The 20,998-nt window shown below is 43.1% G+C and overlaps 1 protein-coding gene and 1 long non-coding RNA gene across 7 annotated transcripts in view; one reads left to right on the top strand and one right to left on the bottom strand.

Annotated features, from left to right (window-relative positions):
* LOC309627985 overlaps positions 1-20,998 on the bottom strand; it is an 85,015-nt gene that overhangs the window by 61,569 nt on the left and 2,448 nt on the right. The gene's annotated exons all lie outside the window — the stretch shown is intronic.
* The window catches only part of CEP135 (centrosomal protein 135), a 79,659-nt gene continuing 74,409 nt past the window's right edge, over positions 15,749-20,998 (top strand). For 5 of the 6 annotated variants that reach the window (XM_082390078.1, XM_082390076.1, XM_082390079.1 and 2 more), the window contains exons 1-3: positions 15,749-15,996; positions 17,778-17,934; positions 19,824-20,014. In XM_082390078.1, the coding sequence (XP_082246204.1) occupies positions 17,795-17,934; positions 19,824-20,014 (331 nt within the window). In that variant the 5' untranslated portion in view covers positions 15,749-15,996; positions 17,778-17,794. Of the gene's footprint in view, positions 15,997-17,777; positions 17,935-18,077; positions 18,181-19,823; positions 20,015-20,998 lie in introns of those variants that run through there. The other variant, XM_082390080.1, reaches the window with a different exon arrangement.

Below are 20,998 nucleotides of genomic sequence, written 5' to 3'. Positions count from 1 at the left end.
TGGTATCAGGTATTCACACAAAACCCCAAAAGCCTTGATGAATTGCCTTGTCATCATCCAAACTCCTCATTCTATTACTCAGTATAAGGTTCCTTAAGTATAATGGGAAGCATTTAAAAGAAAACTGTAAATGAAGCATCATAATTTAATTGCTGCTCTATTTTAATCAGATGTAATCCTATGAAGAAAGCCCAAAAAGTAACTAAACTAGCATCTTAACAAGTTTACATAACAGCAAATTTTTAAGACATTTCATTTACTTATATTATTTGATAATTCATTATTCAATCATTTATTCATTCATCAAACACTTACTAATGGCCTGTGGGGCTACAGAGATAAGATCAAAAAGCACATAGTGTAATGGTAGAGATGGGCAAGTAAAAATATCCAACCCAAATGCTTACAGTCATTATCTTTAGAGAAAAGAGTAAAATGGGGGACCAGAACAGGGAAAATATTAGAAGTTTCTTGTGATTTTCGATTTGTAATCTCCTATATGGTTTGAATTCCTCTACAAGCATATACTAGTTGATAAATTTGAAACATGGTAAAATGAAATGTTAATAAGGTTAATATCTTAGACATCATCAACATAATTGCTCTCTTTTGCTTTTCCTAGCACATATTTTTCTAGTTGGCCCAAGACATCAACCAGTCTCAGAAGGAGACAAGGAGATCTGTTACAGAATGAGAACACTGATTGCTTACTGGGCTCCAGGCACTGCTCTAAGCAATTTACATGTAATGCAAGGAGAAAGAATTAATACTCAGCTTCTGGCCTTCAAAATAAGATTGTGCAATTACTGAGCCTGCGCGTCTGGAGCCTGTGCTCCGCAACAAGAGAGGCCGCGATGGTGAGAGGCCCGCGCACCGCGATGAAGAGTGGTCCCCACTTGCCGCAACTAGAGAAAGCCCTCACACAGAAACGAAGACTCAACACAGTCATAAATAAATAAATAAAAGAACGTGAATTTCTTTAAAAAAATTTAAAAAATAAAAAAAAATAAGATTGTGCAGCCAAACAATAGTCCAAAAGCCAGGCTATTGTATTGGGAGGGGATTTTCTAAATTCCTTTATTCACCTTCAGCCCCCATCCATTAGGTACTAAGCCTGGATGCCTTGGCTCAGAGAGTTCTCACCTGGGGTAGAGAAGACACCCCTTAGAGAGGGTCTAATTACTCTATGGTGGAAGGAAGGTGTGATACAGAGGAACGGGAAGGGGAGCCAGTCCTCTTCAGCCCCAGGGTTGTGGGAAGGAAAGAGCAAGAGAGGAACAGAGTGGTCAGACACGCATCCTGGCATGTAGTATTAGCTGGGGAAGACGTCAAAGGTGGAAAGGGGCGCTTATCTCCACTCCCCATCTGAGACTCGGAGAGGAGGCCTCATTCCAGCCTGCTTCATATCAACCCTAGTGGGGCCAGCATGACCAGGCAGAGGGAGGTCATGAGGTTTAACTTTAGAGTCAGCTATACTCTCTTCATGGCGCCCCTGTGACCAAGACTCTCCAAGAATCTGGCTGGGGACCCATAGTGCCAGTGAGGTGGGTGAGGGCCTGCGAGATGGGCTGAGATGAGTCACAGCCAGAAGTCAGAGGAATAAGTTGTGTTGGGAGGAGCCCCAGGGAGGCAGAGAGAGAGCACCACTAGGGAGAGAAAGAGAAACCCATGCCTCACACCAGCCACAGGCAGCTGCAATGCCGGCGATGGTAAGAGCAACCAGGTAGACAAGGGTAGAAGAGGTTCCCAAGGCCCACAGTCTGCCCTCAGCTACAAGGTGAGGCAACTCCACACCTCCCCATATGCATACACCCAGTTCACGTCTTGGAGCCCAAAGGGTGAGAAACCTGACAGACTGAGCTTTTATTTTCCTAGACATACTAACAACCCCCTTTAAAGGGAGTGTTTAAATTACTGGGTCAGATCTAAACATTAATTGTTTTTACTCCTTACCAGCAGGTGGGGACCGGGGAAGAAGGCTGGATCAGTTAACAAAGGGACCACAGTTTCTCCAAACTTCCGAGATGTGGTGTGAGTTAAATTCACAATCCTGCTAAGTCAGTCTAAAAATCAATTACAATTCAGGGTATTAAATGCTATGAAAAGAAGCTGCTATGGGAGCTCTATGCAGCAGAAGTAATTAATGTATTAGATCAGACCCATAGAGCATCCCACCCAGGATTTGGTCCTCCCAGGGAAACCAGCGCACATGTGCTGAGGGGCCGAGCGAGGGAGCATGGTTGATTTTGGCTCGGCATTTCATTAACTGGAAACTTAAGGGTATTCCTTAAAATATCACCAGTTTGGCATCCAGTGATTTCTACAACTCTCCTTGAACATTTTTATACATCTGCACCATTTCTTGGAGGCTTTAAATCTCTGTTTAGAGGCTATTTCGGAAAGTTCTGTTCGTCATCACCCAATTTTGGTGAGTTAGGAAGAGTGAGGCAAGGCAGGTTCTCTGTGTATCAGCATCTTCCTCTTCAGATGGTTTTTCCCCTACTTTGAGAAAAAAGGAAGCCACCATGTTTATTTATGTTTGAGGTTTAGATAGTAAGCATAGTTTGCTCAGAATGGCTCAAAACATAAGTTTTATTTCCTCACATCCAGTTCTTCCTCTTGCCCCTGGATAATAACTCAGGCAGAACCCATGACTTTTTTGGTGTCTCTGAAGAAGAAGTCCTTGGTTAGTAATTAAAATACCTACAGCAGTTCCCTGTCATAAGCAGAACACTAAACGTGGCTCGGTGGTCAATGTTCTCACCCTTTGCCAGCTTGGGTCCGCTGCTGGCAGAGAAACAAAAGGAAGTGGCCCCTTGTTTTCCTCTTTTCCCATTCCCACTTCAATTCCTCCTCTACCCAAATTGCTACAGGAGGGAGAGGAGGGAAGAGGCAGGGAAGTTGTTATTTGACCAGTGTTTCTGTGCTCCAACGTCTGCTCTCAGGTGTTTAAACCTGACTCTTTGTTGTTGCAGATGCTTTGGAGACCCTCCTCCCCGCTCTGTGGGTTTCTCACCTACAGCTCATTTGCCAAGAGTCAGTGCATCTCAATTCCCAGTGGGCTCTTACTCCTTCTCTGCCTCCCGAACTGGCACCAGCCCCAGCTTCCCTCAGCAGAAGACTCCTCGTCTTCCTGCTGGCCTTCCTAGACAGGACCTTCTTCTGTTAGGGTTTAGTTGCAGACCAGAGAAACCCCTCTAGATTGTTTCAGTGGAAATGGACTTACAACCAGGTTTGCAGGAGGCTTACAAAATTGTTTGGAAGGGATAGAGGAACAGGCTCTAGGCAAAGCTTCTAGAAACAGCTCCCACTCCCAAGATCACATCTCCTTTGTGGTCAGGAAAGCTTCCACCAATGCTGCCGGCAGCTCCTGAAGCTACCTGCTCCACCACCCATCCCAGCCAAGTGGATGCCTCCCGTCCCGCACTCTCCTTCCTTCACCCCATTCCTAATGTGTCTCACATGAGTGCAGATGATGGTGGAACTTCAGCTGCAGGCAATCCAGGAAAAACAACACTCAGCTTTCCAGCCTCTCAGACAGGAAGGCATGCCAGGAGCCTGGAGTTGATGCCAAGGGACCCAATTCACAGGATCTGGTACAGGAACAAAGATCTCTCACATGAGGCTCATACCTGATTGTGGAAAAGATATGACAAAGTCTGAGAAGGTGCCCTTAACTCAGGATTCTCTCCTTTGTTCAGGGGACACGAATTAAGTAGTCTCTTTAAGTGCCCTCTCTCTTGATTTGAGATGAACAGAGAAGTCCTCCAAAAATTCCTGGATCACTTCTAACATTTGGTTACACTTGTTAATAGAACCCTAATTTGGTATGAGAATAGGTCATAACGGATTCAGGCCTTCTTGCCAGTGACTGCTCTAGAAGTGGGCCTGGAACCCAGTTCTGGCCAATTAAGGGAACTTTACCAGTGGATTCTGGGAGACATTTCTCTTTGATGAGAAAAAGGCCTGTGAGGAAAAACCTTTTATTTTCTTGTCATGAAATCCCTGCTCCCCGCCCTCGCTTCTTGTTTTGGGTGCTGATGCATGTGGACCTGTTACTTAGACTTGTGGCAGCCATCCTGTGACCATGGGGCAAAAGGTCTGAGGATGAAAGTCACCCACTGAGGAGAGAGAGTGGAAGCATGGGAAGTGGTCAGGTCCTTGATGGTGCCATTGAACGACAAACCAGAACAGGACTCGCTTTTGTCAGGTATTTTGTCAAGTGAGACCACGAAATGCTTTTATTACTCAACCAGTTCTTAGTCAGGCGTTCTGATACTTGCAGCCAAATGCATGTTGACTGACACTCAGGATGAATCACTGGAACCCATGATAAGTGAGAGAGAGAGATTTGGAGCCCAAGTCAGCAAGTGAGTATTTTCATGTTTCTGCACAGTTAGGACTTTCTGAGTAAGATTTACCAGAACCCGGGTTAAAGAACACGGCTTGGAAGTTTAATTATGACTATGACAGAATAGATAGTGAGAAAACTCTGGAAAGAGTTACCTCCCTGGAGGTATGTGTTTACATTTCAAATGGGGGCAAAACCTGGAACTAAGGAGACCTCCCAGGAGATGTAAACCAGGAGAGGCTTCACTTGTCTTCCCCTCCACCCCAGATATCTATTTATATTCCAGAAGGTCAGAGCCCAGGACCTTTCCCTTATCTTCCCAAGGAAAATTAGTGTTAACTAGGCAGGAAAGCTTTCTCTCCCTTTCTCAAGAGAGGAAGGAAGAGAGCTATTCCTCTCATACATAAACTCTCAGATTCTTATTTGCGGGGGTAGTTCCTCTCCTGCAGTACAGAACCCGGTACATACAGGACAGCATCTGACTCTCTTCACCTCACCCTGGGGGGTTGGGCAAGGATAGTTATTGATGTAAGTAATAAAAACTGATCTCTGCACCAGAAACCTCATATTTGCCTTCAGGATAATATACATAAATATAGATATTAAAAACCGGTCAGCTGTAGAAAGAGGCTCGGGCATGGTTCTTCACTGGAGAATGTGACTCAGTTGCTAAAAAGACTAATGTGATACTAGACAGTATTAGGATACGTTGAAAGTACTGTGCAGATATCACAAGGGAAACAAATATATCCCAAGCTTCAGTCCTAATCTGATGCAACCATTTCTGGGTATAAATCTCAATAAGAAAACTGAGAAACTACAGTGTTTCTACTCCAGAGGAAGTAGCCAGATAAGTGATGGGCTTGGAGACCCTATCATGTGAGCAAAGGTGGAAGGATCTGAGTATTCTGAAAGGTCATCCCATGTATGAGGGAAAAGGTTCACTTTCTTTTGATTGCTCAGAACAAATGGCTCACACACAAGGAGAGGCAGATTTTGGCATCATATAAAGAAGAATTTTTCTAACAAAGATTTCAGCAATAAAATGAGCTGCTTTGAAAAGTAGTGAGTCCTCTTGTCATTGTTGGGTGGCAGCTGGGATGACCATCTGTTGGAGGGGTTGCAGAAGAAATCTGTGTTTGATGTGGGAGGTTGGTCTAATTGACATTTTAGGACCCTGACAACTCTATGTCTCCACCAAGTTTAATGGATCATCATCTGAATATTCTCCTTTTAGCCATTGTCCTATAGCATTCCCTTCCTTGATAGTCTGCCAAATTCAGAGTTGTTTTAACTTCCAGAGTTAAAGTCAAGGCTCTATCACTTACTTTGTGACTCCTGGTAAATTACTTAATCTCATCTGTAAAATGGGGATACCAATACTTCCTACTTCATAGGGTTAGTATGGTGATTAAATGAAATACTACCTGTAAAGCATGCACAGCACTTAAAATAGAACCTAACAAGCGCTCAGTACCCAATGGTTGTTATTAGTTGTTTAGCATCTTCACTTATTGTCTTTCTCCACCTTTCACTTGGCTACCTACTCATCCTTCAAGTCTCTGTTGGTTTTAATGTATATGTCTCTTATTTTCAGTGAGTTTGAGTCTCTTGTCACATGATAAAGAGCTATTTGAGCAATTACATTTTCATACCTTTTTCATTTAAAAATTAATTTCCTGATATATTCTATCATGTGTTAGTCATTTTACTAGCAATTTGTAGGAACTTTTTATATATTAGGTCTATGATAATAGTTGTAACATTTTCCCCAGCTTATCCTTTGTCTTTTGGCCATAGAACTTTTGAAGGTTAGAGCATGTAGAAGGTTTTTAATATATATATTAGTGTTTATTAATCTTTTTATTCATGCAGAGCCCCCGCTCTTATCTCTATGCTTCCTGACTCCAAAAGGTGATTAAAGGTGTAGTTCCTTGCATTAAAATTATGAAATGAACATTCTGATGTCTTTGTAGACACACAAAATAAACTACTCCATCATCAAGATGCTTCAGCACTGTGCTTTTAAAAGGGACTCGCCCTTTCTTGCCAATAATTTTCCAGTGTCTCTGCTGCTAAAGAATAGCTTTTCATAGCACCTGATTATTTTGTAGCCAACTCACTACAGAGGCTCCACTGCAAGGCTCCAGACAGACTGGAACTATCATAACCATTATCCTTATCTGCCGGTAAATAATGAACTTGCCAGCCAAACTATACACCTCTGGCAATAGGGAAATTGAGTCCCTGCTGTTTAAATAAAAGGACCTGAATTCATTGACAGTAATGTTGATATTTCAGCCCCATCTTTAGGCCAGTCACTGAAAGGAGGCAGCTCTGCTATACTGGACTTGTATCAGAAGGCCTGGTTCATTCAGTTCAGTTCTGTTCAATTCAATTCAGTTCATACATCCTGATCTTTTGTTAAGTGCCAGACACTCTGCCTGGGTTATAGGCACAAAGAAGAACACATTAGTCTTCTGTGTACTGTCAGGAGCTCACAGTCTAAAAGGGGAAACAGGATAATCTGTGACTACAGTAGAGTGAGTTAGCAACATCCAGATACACAGAATATGTTTTGAATATACAGAGCAGAAACCTGAAAAAGGAACCTCAAGTTATCTCTCAGTTCCTCCTAGATGTTATCTGCATACACCCAGGTGTTTCCTGGTGAATTTTCTTTACTCACAACACTTTAAACACCAAATGAGAGGGTTTTTTCCTCCTGACACCCAAATACGTGGTGTCTTTTCCAAAACCACTTCTCCAACTCTCTTGGACACCAACTGGTCCAGAATTCAATTCATTTCCTTTTCTAAAAATATTTATTTATTTTTTATTTTCCTTATTTTTTTGGCTGACTCAGGTCTTAGTTGCGGCATGCGGGATCTTCATTGAGGCATGCAGGATCTCCCATTACGGCACGTGGTCTCTTCACCGTGGCCCTTGGGCTGTGGCTTCTCCCTAGTTGTAGCGTGTGGGTTTTCTCTTCTCGAGTTGTGGCGCGCAGGCTCCAGGGCACGCAAGCTCAATAGTTGTGGCGTGCAGGCTTAGTTGCCCCGCAGCATGTGGGATCTTAGTTCCCCGACCAGGGATTGAACCCGTGTCCCCTGCATTGGAAGGCAGATGCTTTACCACTGGACCACCAGGGAAGTCTACAGAATTCATTTCTGACACTAACTACTTACTACTGTGTTAGTAGAGACCCCAGAGGTTAAGGGCTCAGTCCCACAAGACTGTCCCTATTTCAGATGCCAGTCACAAGTCCCAGGCCTCCCATATTTCTGACTGACCAGCTATACATTGGATGTTCCCGTAACCCCCTCTCAGGTTAGATAATTTACTATTATCTATTTTATACATATTAGTGTATACATGTCAATCCCAATCTCTCAATTCATCCCACCACCACCCCCACCCCCCGATATCACTTTTCATTTCCAGTGTTGTCATCTATGCCACTCTGCTCATCCTTGTCCCCATCAGTTTGCTGCCTTTGTTATTCCTGAAGCAATCATCTTCCCCATAAGTATCTTTCTCATCATGTTATCTCCTCTCCTCCTTTCCTCCCCTCTCCAAATCTCTCTCTCCCACTCTTCTTTTTTTAATACTCAAGATCTTTATTGATTCAACTATAACAGCAACCACTGGTGAGAATTTAATTTTTTCCCTAATTTCCAAACACCTGCTGGTTCGGAAGGACAGTTACAAAAACAAGACACAAAAAACTGATCATGGAGGAGTCACACAGGACTGCTTGGTGCCCTCTGCTATCCGTCCACAACAGAGAGATGAATGGGACGGGTAGGGGAACTCCCAGATCAACAGAGATGAAGAGAAGACCAAGGAAAGTACTGGCAGTCTCTGCTTTTCCATTCAGAATGGATGGAACTGGGCCACTGGTGGCACTAAGACAGGAAAGGGTGTTTTAAAATATATAAAATATTTAAAAGATGCTTTAAATGGACGCCTGCAAATGAGAGTGTCCTCTAGGCTCTGCAGGACACCTTTCGGGTTGATCCCTGGGGAAGCAGAGGGTCTCCTCACCCAGGTGGAAAGAGATGGGCTCCATCCTCAGGTGAAGGAGAGGCACTGGCTCCCAGTCCTCGGTGACTTGGATATAGACAATGGGTGCAGGATGGCTCACCACCCTGCTTGCCCCTTATCTCGACAGCGTCCCTCCCCAGCTCTCCTGGTTTCCTGTAAAATTACCCTTGGTCTGGGCTAGAGGTTTCGCTTTGTTTTGTTTTGTTTTAACATTAAGATAGAGAGTAAGCGGGTACATTGGAGCAAGAATGGATATTCTGTGCTAGATTCATGGGATTCTCTAAGTTTGAAGTGTCCAGGGATTTTGGTTTCAAGCACTGGCAAGTGCTCCCTTTGGAAATTTCAGTGTGGCCAAATGACTATCAAGCATTTCAGCCCCTCTCTGCCAGCCTCCCACTCTTAGAAAGATGGCAGGGTGAGAGTTTTTGTTTTGTTTTGTTTTTTAATTGAAATATAGTTGATTTACAATATTGTGTTAGTTTCAGGTGTACAGCAAAGTGATATGGTTATACGTATATATGTATCTATATTTTTTGATTCTTTTCCATTATAGTTTATTACAAGATATTTAATATAGTTCCCTGTGCTATACAGTAAATCCTTGTTGTTTACTTTATATATGGTAGTGTGCATTTATTAATCCTATACCCCCAATTAATCCCTGCACCCTCCCCTTTGGTAGCCATAAGTTTTCTATGTCTGTGAGTCTGTTTCTGTTTTGTAAATATGTTCATTTGTATCTTTTTTTTTAGATGCTGCATATAAGCGATATCATACAATATTTGTCTTTCTCTGTCTGACTTACTTCACTCAGTATGACAATCTCTAGGTCCATCCATGTGGCTGCAAATGGCATTATTTCATTCTTTTTAATGGCTGAGTAATATTCCATTGTATATATGTACCACATCTTCTTTATCCATTCATTTGTCAATGGACATTTAGGTTGCTTCCATGTCTTGGCTATTGTAAACAGTGCTAGCAGGCTGCATTCTAATGGAAATGTTGGAACTGAGACAGTAAATTCTGAGAGTCCCAAAAAGCTGGTAACCCAAACAGTTTAAATAAATAAATAAATAAAAGACCATCTATTTTGACTCCATCTCAAAATCAGAAGGAAAAACAAAATTTATTTAAAGGTGCTTTAAAGATGAGCTCCTGACTTGTGGAAGAAGTACTTTTTTTTTTTTTGAATAAGCTGCCTCAGCAGCAATGCTTCTTATTCAAGTATATTCTAAAGCAAGCAAGGCTATAGATAAGAATATGGTAGGAAGAGGCAGAGCATAAATCTAAACAGAAATTTGCATCTTGAAGATGTCTGAAATCTCTAAAAATTTGGTTGGTCACGGGTGCCAGAAATACAGTAAACATTCACCAAGAATGAAACATTCACTAAGAATGTGTGTTGAACTGACAAGCCTCATATAAGTTTCTCCTGAGGGTGAAGACAGGACTGGTTCTCTTCAAGAACACATTTCCATCAGGAAGCCCAGGACAAGGGGACCCCATAGAGTTAACCTGCACACTGGATTTAAAGGAGCAGTCAAGCACAGACAGACATTTCTAATTCCCAGATGTTCCCTACTTTATCGAGAAGTGGCTTCTTGGATGGGAGAGCCTGCTCAAGTCTGTTTAAGCTAGTGTGGTTGGAAGGATTAAGTACCCCGCATTGATTCTTGTGGGGACCTGACTTCCAGATACTATCATCTATTTCACCCTGAATCTGAACTGTGAACTTTTCTTCAGCCCAGTAACCTAATATCTAATTCACATTTGCTCCCTTTGCTTGACAAATCCTTACTCCAATTAAATCAGCTTTAGTGGCTCAGCTAGAAGGATCCAATTCCCTTTCTTTGTCAATTCCTTCTAAGGGAGACAGCAAATAATTGAGTCTCAGAGACACCAAGCCAAGGACTAGCAAATAAACATCTTCGGGCTGCTGGCAGTCAGGCAGAAGTACCAACATATCTCTCAGTGTATCGTCTGGTTTAAACCTACCCCTGTCGACCTGGTTTCATCCTCTATTGGGAATGTGATGGTTTTAAGATATATCCACAAATTGTTTGACACTGCTCCATTCAGTAGGTGGGGTATAATTCCCCTCCTCTTGAGTATAGGCTGGCTTAGTGGCTTGCTACCATGTAATACATGATGATGTGATGATGTGATGATGATGATGATGGAAGAAGTGACTGTGGGTGCTTTCGGAGACTGTCATAAAAGGCAGTGCAGATTCCTCCTTGACCTCTCTCTCTCTGGGATCACTCACTTGGGGGCAAGTCAGCTGCCATGGTGTGAGGACACTCCTGCTGCCCTACAGAGAGACCCACATGGGAAGAGACTAAGCCATGCTGTCAACAGCCACAAAGAGAGGGCTTGGAAGTGGTCTGTTCCTCTTCTCTATACATCTAAGTTCTAGTTGTTTCAAGGTTCGACTCCAAGTTCCATCTGATCCATGAAATTTTGGTTGTTCTTTTCCTCAAAGGATTTTTTTTCTTTTATGAGTTCCTGAGACACTTATTCTGTGCCATCAACTGGTAGTTAAACACATATGTATTAGTGTGCTAAGACTGCAGTAACAAAGTAGCACAAATTGGGGGGCTCAAACAACAGAAATTTATTGTCTGGAGGCTAGAAATCTGAGATAAATGTGTTGGCAGGGCTGGTTCCTTCTGAGGGCTGTGAGGAAGGATCTGCTTCATGCTGCTCTCCTAACTTGTGGTGGTTTGTTGGCAATATTCAGCATTCCTTGTAGACAACATTCTCCTTGTCTTCATGTTGTCTTTTCTCTGTATGTGTCTCTTTCTCTTTACATAGTGTGTTCTTTTTATAAGGACACCAGGCCTATTGGATTAGGGGCCCATCCTATAGCAATATGAATTCATCTTAATCAATTATATCTGCAATGACCCAATTTCCAAATAAGGTCACATTCTGAGGGGGTTAGGACTTCAATATATGAATTTTGGGGAGGACAAAATTCAACCCATAACAATATAAAAAGTTCTAACACAAAGCGCTCGTTTAAATTCAGCAAAATGCTCTCAGCCAAGAACTATAAAAATAGGAAGAAAGGAAAAACACAATTTGAATCATCTAGGCAGCTTTACCCACTATTTTATTTTATGCTCCCAAAGGGAAATTGAGATGCAAGATGAGATTCTGCTGTTCACTCAGTCAGATGCAATTTCGTTTTGCTTCTTGGAAACTCAGCATCTAGTCACTCTGAATGTGACCTAGTGTTTAAAAATACGTATTTGATAATATGTGATATTTGCCCTATAGTCTGGCTTTATAATCTCACTTCCAATGAGATGCTATCTCCTATTTTGCTGGGCTGCTCTATTTCACTATACAGCAATGACAGAATAATGCTTTTACACTTCACTGAATTCTTTCCCTTTTACCTGGACAGCCCTCTCCATCCCTCTCCCACCTCAGCCATAACTAAACAAATAAGCAAAGATGGAAAGTTCTCAGCTTTTAAGTGAAACAGAAAGGGAGGGAGTGAGGGAGGAAGAAAGGAAGGAAACAAAAGATGAAAAACCTTACGCAAGTGTGAGGCTCTGTAGGATACATGACATGGTTACCTTATTTGGAAAAAGGATTTTAGCAGATGTGAAAAGTTAAGGACCTTGAGATGAAGAGATCATCTGGATTATCTGGGTGGGCCCTAAATCCGATGATAAGCGCCTTTATAAAAGACACACATGGACTTCTGGCCTCCAGAACCGTGAGAGGTTACATTTCTGTCGTGGTAAGCCACCCAGTTTGTGATCACTTATAACGGCAGCCGAGGAAACTAATACAGGGAGTAAAAGTAGGGGAGGGATCAGATGGACTTAATAGAATCAATATCAAAGCCCAGAGCCTAGGAAATCCCTGCCTCCCACAGCCCCACACACTGAGCAAGCAAGTGCCAAGGAGCTTCCGGGAGACAGGCTAGTCTGTGCGTGTATATCACTGTGTCTAGGAGCTTTCTCAGTTGTCTTTCTCATTACTACCAGGAGAGCACCCCACATTGATAGCAGCCAGCAAATAGCTTGCTGATGGCCAGCATGAATAATTCCTGTCTGTACCCACAGAGTTTGCTCAGCCTGCAACTGATCCATCCTGCTGGGGGACCTGTAATGAAGTAATGAAGGTGAGGGGGCAAAGCATCTACTCCTGATGAAGGTGGAACTACATGGAACTAGCTCCAGATTGCCTACAGAGCAAGACAGCAGGAAACTACCAAGAACAACTCTGCTGCTGTTAGCCCCATCAGGGCTACCTGATACTACCAGTTCCTGGGCCTTTAGGGTTTCTGCAGAGTAGTTAGCTTACTTCTTAGCTTTTACCACTGCTGTTTGGGATTCAGATTTTTCAAGGCTGAGAAGTCTGTTTTCTGCTGTCCAACTGCTTGCCAGTCCCCAAATTTTACTGATCTTGTCTCCTCCACTATTCTCTTGGTTCTAAAACCTTTTAAAAAGTACTTTTGGACTTCCCTGGTGGCACAGTGGTTAAGAATCCACCTGCCAATGCAGGGGACAAGGGTTTGAGCCCTGGGCCAGGAAGATCCCACATGCCACGGAGCAACTAAGCCCATGCGCCACAACTACTGAGCCTGCGCTCTAGAGCCCAAGAGCCACAATGACTGAGCCCATGTGCCACAACTACTGAAGCCCATGCGCCTAGAGCCCATGCTCCACAAGATAAACCACTGCAATGAGAAGCCTGCACACCACAACGAAGAGTAGCCCACACTCGCTGCAACTAGAGAAAGCCAGCACGCAGCAACAAAGACCCAATGCAGCCAATAAATAAATAAATAAATAAATAAATAAATAAATAAATAAAAAAGAATCCGCCTGCCAATGCAGGGGACACAGGTTCGAGCCCTGGTCCAGGAAGATCCCACATGCCGCGGAGCAACTGAGCCCATGCGCCACAACTGCTGAGCCCGTGTGCAACAACTACTGAAGCCCATGCACCTAGAGCCCGTGCTCCGACCACAATGAGAAGCTCGCACACCGCAACGAAGAGTAGCCCCTGCTCACTGCAACTAGAGAAAGCCCATGCGCAGCAACAAAGACCCAACACAGCCAAAAATAAATTAATTAATTAATGAAAGTACCTTTACTGTCATTTTAAAAGGATGAAGGAGGAAGGGAGGGCAAGAGGAAGGCTGAAGCTAATGTGTACATTTAATCTGCCATCTTTAATTAGAAGGATGCAAAATTTTTATCTGAAGATTTGTACCTTGATTCAGTTCTGGAAAATTCTTAGCGATTATCTCTTCAAACATTGCTTCTTTGCTGAATTAGTTTTTCTCTTCCTACTGTAACAAGTCACCATAAACCTAGCAGCTTAAGACAATACAAATTGATTATCTCATAGTTCTGTAGGTCAGAAGTCTAGGTAAGCCCTGCTGCCAAAATCAAGGTATCAGTAGCCTGGGCTTTTATCTCAAGGTAAGAGAATAAAGGAGGAAATCTGCTTCCACATTCACTTAGGTTATTGGCAGGAATTCCGTTCCCTGTTCCTGGAGGGCTGAGGTTCATGATTCTCTGCGGGCTCTTAGCCTCCCTCAGCTGTCCCAGGATCCCCGCATTCCTCATCACACTGCACCCTCCATCTTCAAACCCCCAACAGCCGTCAAGTCCTGCTCACACTTGTCTGTTTTTAAGGGTTTGTGCAAAGGCATTGGGCCCACCTGGAATATCCAGGACAATCTCCCGGTTTTAAGGCCTTTAACGACCTTAATTATATCTGCAAAATCCCTCTTGCCATGTAATATAACATATTCATAGGTTCCAGAAATTTGGGTGTGGACACCTTTGCGGGGGGCGTCTGCCTTTCATAGCTCTGGGGCCTTCTTTGAGTCTCTCAAGCTATTATTTGTATTTCTTAATTGCTTTCTAAATATATTTCTTTGCACTAGGTTCTAGGTAAATTTTCTAATTCTTTTCACTATAGCTAATCTACAGTTCATCCCACGTAATGTAAAAAAAAATTTGATGACTGTATTTTTAATTTCCAATTTTTCTGATTGACTCCCTTTCATATGCATCTGTTCTTGTTTCATTTAACAATTCTTGTTCTTTCTAATGGCTGTTATTCCTTCCGTCTATCTAGACCAGTGGTTCTCAACCAGGAGTGATTTATCCTCCCAAGGGACAGCTGGCAATGTCAGGAGAGATTTTTGGTTGTCACAACTTGGGGGATGCCACTGGCATCTAGTGGGTAGAAGCCAAGAATGTTATTAAACATTCTACAATACACAGGACAAGCCCTCTAAAACAAAGAATTATTCAGCCCCAAATGTCAAAAGTGCCAAGGTCAAGAAACTTCGATCTAGATCACCTTACACATACTCATTTTAAAGGCTTCATCAGACTCTTTCATTTCATCTAGAGAGAATTCATGTTTTGATGTTTTATTTTGTTGGCTATCCTTGTTAGCATTAGATTTCTTCATTGTTTTTGGTTTGTAAGTGCACCTTCAGTGAAAGGTTATTTTTTATTCTCTCTGCATCTGGCTTTCCCTCCCCCCAATTATCAGTTTTGAGGGTGGCCCCAACAGGATTGCCCCACAATTCATAAAACAACTTATTAAAGCACGTGGGAAAACAGACAAGGCACACACAACGAAAACGGATAAAGCAATATATGAATGGATACAAAGTATTCACAACCCACAGAGCAGTTAGGTGATATCCAAAGATTAGGTACATTTTCAGAATGTAAGTCCTACTTGGGAGAGTAGTAAATAGAAAGGAGGAAATGAGCTCCTCTCTGATCATCTAGAAGTTTTCACGCGAGAAATGGAATTCTAGGATTTGGCCATGTGTTTTCTATATATGAGCAGGCTCTCTATAACCAGTTGATTTAAATGTAATTCCATTCACAAATGATTACTGCGGTCGGTGCCAGAGAAATTAGCTGAGTAAAATAATCTTGACTCAAGGAATTCAAAATTGGAGGAGGCAGGGAGAGACATATAAACAAATAATTACATTTTGACGGGATGAGTTATAACTCATGGGATCAAAACATAGTGATATTATACTCATCATAATGGGATGAATATAAGGGTCTACACATCGGGGACATGGGTGTGGGTGGTTCTCAGGGAAAGTTGCACAGACAACTGGCTATTTAAGCTGGAGTTTACGTGGAGTAGGCGTCCCCCTAGCGGGTGAAGGCTAATCCTCAGCAGGGACCAGGGCTGGGCAGGGTTTTAACCCCGCGCCCAGAAGGTTAAGGCACCCGACGGATAGGATGACACCGTCTCTGGCGCCCGCTGAGGTTCGGGGCTTTCCGGCCGCTAGGGGGCGCCGCAGCGTCGCGCCGTGCGGGCCGTTGCGTTTCCGGGCCGGGCCTCGCGCCGCCATCGCTGTGGGGCGCGACCTCGCCGCGCGCGGCAAAACGACTGCCGCTCCCGTTACCGGGGCAACCGCGGCGCCTCCTCCGCGCCGGCCCCGATAGTCTCTCCGCGCCATTTTCAAACTGTCCTGGAGACGGAACCGGTGTCTGGGGCGGAAGGAGCCAGCAAGGGAGGCGAGGCGCGAGGGAGAATGCGACCGCAGGCGGAGGGAGCAGCGGCCGGGGCTGCGGGTGAGCGCGGCGCGGGGCGGGAGGGCCGGGCTGGGCGGTGCCTCCGCCTCCCGGGCGGTCCCGGCGGGCCGGGCCGGGACGCTGCCGGGAGGGAGGCCGCGCGGCCTCGGGAGGAAGTGGGGCCCGGGCGGGCGGGCGGACGGGGCGCGGAGACTCCCCGCCGCCCCGCTGCCGACACCCCTTCCCTTCAACACCCGACTGCGGAGCTGCGGCCCGGAGGTCGCCGTGGGGCCGCGGGAGCCCCCTGATTCCTCCTACCCCTCTCGCCGCGAGCGTCTGTGCGGCCCCCGCGGCCCCGCCTCCTACTGACTGATGGGTTGATTTAAAAGTTAAAATGCTCTTTTCGTATGAGAATCATACAGGCTCTTTGTAAAAACAAAAGCGTAGGACGAGAGTCGTTTATTAACCATTGTCCGGCACCTTAGTTAACATCCCCTCTTGCTTCCACTCTCTGAAATGAGTGAGGATTCCCGAGATAAGCTCAGTTAAGGTTGGTCTTGGGGTTTGTTTTGTTTTGTTTTTTTGGCCTCTGTGCATATGTACGCACAGGATATTTTTGTAAAAATAAGATGTACTGGCTTTCAGACGTCAACCCCCCAGAGTTAAGCAAGTGGCTGGTTCTAAACACGTATGCGTGGAGGACCTCCAAACCTTACCTTTTATGCTGTTTTGCTAGAAATTTTCAGTATAGCCACAGTGTTTGGATAATGGAGATGGGGGTGGTGGTGGAGGACAGCAGCCTATGGGTGGGGAAAGCCTAATACGTGTTTTTTGTCCTTGTTGGGAGGATTTTAATCTTTTTCATCTGTCCTGTGTGTTGATGATTTTTTGATTCATATTCATATTCTCCCTCTCTCTCAGAAGGATGTGAGGAAGTATTATTTCTGGGTAACCAAAGTGGGTACCAGACAAAATGGAGAAATGTTTGAATGTTGAGGCCCTACTAGTTCTTGATTTGACAGGTGCATTTCTGATGTCTCCAGGACTTTTTCTAGAACACCCTGCATCAGTCAGGTCCCTCTTGTGGAAGGAACCTAGAAAGAACCTAGTATGGAATGGGGACACCATTCAAAGAAAAGGCTAGCAAGAGTGTGGAGAAGGAAGGATTTGTAGAAAGGAGTAATCAAGGAGAGGTACTAATTTAGGAGTGATTTGGTAAGTTGAGGCAGCATAGTACAGAAACCAGAGTGCTGGATCAGGACTCAGGGGACCTGAATACCCACCTACGTCGTGGCCTTGTGGTTTGGGAAGATAGTTACTCTCTTTTTATTTATTTATTTATTTATTTATTGGCTGCCTTGGGTCATCATTGCTGCACGTGGGCTTTCTCTAGTTGCGGAGAGCAGGGGCTGCTCTTCGTTGTGGTGCGTGGGCTTCTCTTGTTGCAGAGCATGGGCTCTAGGTGCACGGGCTCAGTAGTTGTGGCACACGGGCTCAGTAGTTGTGGCACAGGGGTTTAGTTGCTCTGCGGCATGTGGGATCTTCCTGGACCAGGGCTCGAACCCATGTGCCCTGCATTGGCAGGCGGATTCTTAACGACCGTGCCACCAGGTAAGTCCCTGTTTTAACTTTTCCGTATAGGTTTATGAGGAGATGTTTATTTTAATGCAGCAACGTGAATATCATAAACATCGGATTTAAATCAATCTAAATATTCCAGAAGACTGCCTACCTGAAAAGAAACAAAAAATAATTGCTTCATATTAAAAGATTCTTTTCTTCTTAACGTGAAACAATAATAATAGCTGATAATAGAATGATGTTTCGTTCTTTTCTTTTAGGATTTTAATTTTTGGAAATGAATAAAACTAGTTTGGAAGACAAGATGACTACAGCTGCAGAAAGAAAATATATTAATATTAGGAAAAGATTGGATCAGTTGGGATACCGCCAGACTCTGACAGTGGAGTGTTTACCTTTGGTAGAAAAACTTTTCAGGTAAAGATGAAAATACAGTTCTAAACCTGTGTGATCCTTAATCCCATTTATCTAGTTTCTGATTGAACTTTATCCTTCAGTAGAGAAATGGGTAGATTTTTTAAAAGTCCTTAAGTCATCTGAAGTTTCTCTATTCTTCTTAGATTCTACTCTGCTGTCATCGATTCAGGGCCTCCACATTGCAAAACTCTAGGGTCACCATTCACACTATACTATTCAGAGTGAATGTTTCTGCAGGTTTTGTCTGTGAGTAAAAGTACAATTTTTAATGTGATTTTCTGATCTGGTTAGGAGTTCTGTAACTGCTTTATTCACTGGTCTTTATTTTTTTATTGAAATATAGTTGACTTATTATGTTAGTCACTGGTCTCTAATTACTATTACATTTATAATGTTTCTCTAATGTGGTTGACCATGACTTTAGCTGTTACTAGTTACTTTAACTGAAAGAGTCTTTGTGATTTTTGTTCTTTTCCGCATGAATTCTATTACTGTGATTTGAGACTAGAGCAGGGAAGTGGCCTAGGAAGCTTTTGCAGTAGGACTATAAGTGATGATGATGGAAAGGAGAGAATGGATGAAAGATACTTTATGGTCTTTAGCATGGCTTGCAGAATCCTTCATGATCTAGTACTAGATCGACAATTCGGAGTTATAGGGTAGAAGTATATTTAACTTTTCAGGAAACTGACAAACTTTTTCCACAGTGATTTTATACTTGTACACCTTCATCTCCCATGTATTAACCACCTGAAGCTCCTAAACATGTGTTCACTTTCTCCCTTGGTCTCTCCATATGCTATTCTATCTGCCTGTAAAGTCCCTTTCTCCTCTCCTTCCTGCCTTGCCCTTATGTTCAGTTAGCCATATGGCCTGCAGGACTCTGTCACATCTGCTGCATGTTATTAGCTATTATCATTGTTGGAAACTTGTTTTATCTTCCCGATAGAATGCAAACTCCATGAGACTAGAGACTGAGTTTATAACTGGCATACCTAGAACAGGCTGAACACGTTGTTGGCACTGAAATATTTGTTGAGGTTATCACGTAGTATTATAACTTTTGACAAATTGTTAGTAGAATATAAGATCTATGGTAGTGGGTTCTTTACTGTGTTCCCTGCTCAGTAAATGTTGATGGAGTGAATATTCCACTGGTCTGTGTTCTTAGAGGTCGGGAACTGACTCATTATTTGTTGCATCCCTGACACAGCATATACCAGGCATTCAGTAAATGTTTGTTGAATGAACAAATAAGTTTCACAGATTCCACAGGATCAGGTGACTAATTAGACATGGCGGGGTGAGTTAGAGGGGAGATTGAAAGATGATTCTGCCTGTGTGTATATGTTTCATAACTTTTAATTAATCCTGTTTTGGGACTTCACTTGTGGCTCAGTGGTTAAGAATCTGCCTGCCAATGCAGGGGACACAGGTTCGATCCCTGGTCCGGGAAGATCCTACATGCCGCGGAGTGACTGAGCCCGTGAGCCATAACTACTGAGCCTGCGCTCTAGAGCCCGTGGGCCATAACTACTGAGCCTGCATGCCACAACTACTGAAGCCCACGCGCCTATAGCCCGTGCACCACAACAAAGAGTAGCCCCTGCTCGCTGCAACTAGTGAAAGCCTGCGCACAGCAACTAAGACCCAACGCAGCTAAAAATAAAACAAATTTATATTTTAAAAAAATCTTTAATCCTGTTTTGAGAAATTTTTGAGTACTTCCTGGTACCTTGAAAGACTCCTAGTGTTTGTTTTTGTTTGTTTGTTTTTAGATTTGAGCTCACTTTAACATTTATTTTAAGTCTTTTTACAAATATGTTTTTAGTTATTAAAAGTTAATGGAATGTTTCCTTGTATTTACATTTTCTGTTCTTGAATATTAGTGATCTAGTTCATACAACAGAAAGTCTTCGGAAATCAAAATTATCTGCTGTGAAAGCTGAAAAAGAAAGTGCCAATTTTGATTTTGTATTGGAACCTTATAAACTTGAAAATGCAAGATTGAGTAAGGAAAATAATGAATTATACCTGGAATTAATGAAACTGAGAGAACAATCAGGCCAACACATTAAAGGTAAAATTTTGTGATTTTTAAAATGCAATATTTTTGCCCTTTTCATTTTATATGTAAGAAAGCCTAGTCTACCTTTAAAACTGTTGATTAGAAAATGTGATAGTCATCTTATTGACACCTCTTGAAATATTGTAGGGTGTATTGAAGAGTTTCCACGAAGGAAAATAAATTTGCATTCCATAACTGTATTCATTTTTTACCTTATGTGGATTAAATTTTTAGAATTAAAATTGCTATAGAGGGCCCTCCCTGGTGGCACAGTGGTTAAGAATCCACCTGCCAATGCAGGGGACATGGGTTCGAGCCCTGGTCCGGGAAGATACCACATGCCGTGGAGCAACTAAGCCCGTGCACCACAACTAATGAGCCTGTGCTCTAGAGCCCATGAACCACAACTACTGAGCCTGTGCTCTAGAGCTCGTGAGCCACAACTACTGAAGCCCACGTGCCATAACTGCTGAAGCCTGTGTGCCTAGAGCCCATGCTGTGCAACAAGAAAAGCCCGCACACCGCAAGGAAGAGTAGCCCCTGCTTGCTGCAACTGGAGAAAAGCCCGCACGCAGCAACAAAGACCCAACACAGCCATAAATAAATAAATAAATATATATATTTTTTTAATTGCTGTAGAAAATATTAAATGCTGGTGCTGAAGAAATGTTCTTGAAATAACTTTTGTTTTTCTCTTACTGAGAGAAAGCCATGTGTCTGTCGTTCTGATTCTTTAATATACCGTCTTTGACCTGGAAGGTAGAATTAGAATGATTTCAAAGGTACTGGGCAAGGGGTAATTATACGGCTAACTTATTATAAAATCTTCTTATATTCAGTAGGAAGCCCTGTCTGATACCTGGCATGAATTCATAATCCTTTAGCTTCATATTCAGTTTACTGTATCAAATGCCATGATTTATATTAGGCTCATACCACAGAAGAAAAATATAATTCCTTTTTGTGCTTAATGACTTATTTGCAGTTTGTTAATAG

The sequence above is a fragment of the Balaenoptera borealis genome, assembly GCF_965194805.1.
Source record: "Balaenoptera borealis genome assembly, chromosome: 4".
Taxonomy (NCBI): Eukaryota; Metazoa; Chordata; class Mammalia; order Artiodactyla; family Balaenopteridae; genus Balaenoptera; species Balaenoptera borealis.
Note: the sequence above shows the minus strand (reverse complement) of the source record. Positions and strands in the feature narration are given on the sequence as shown.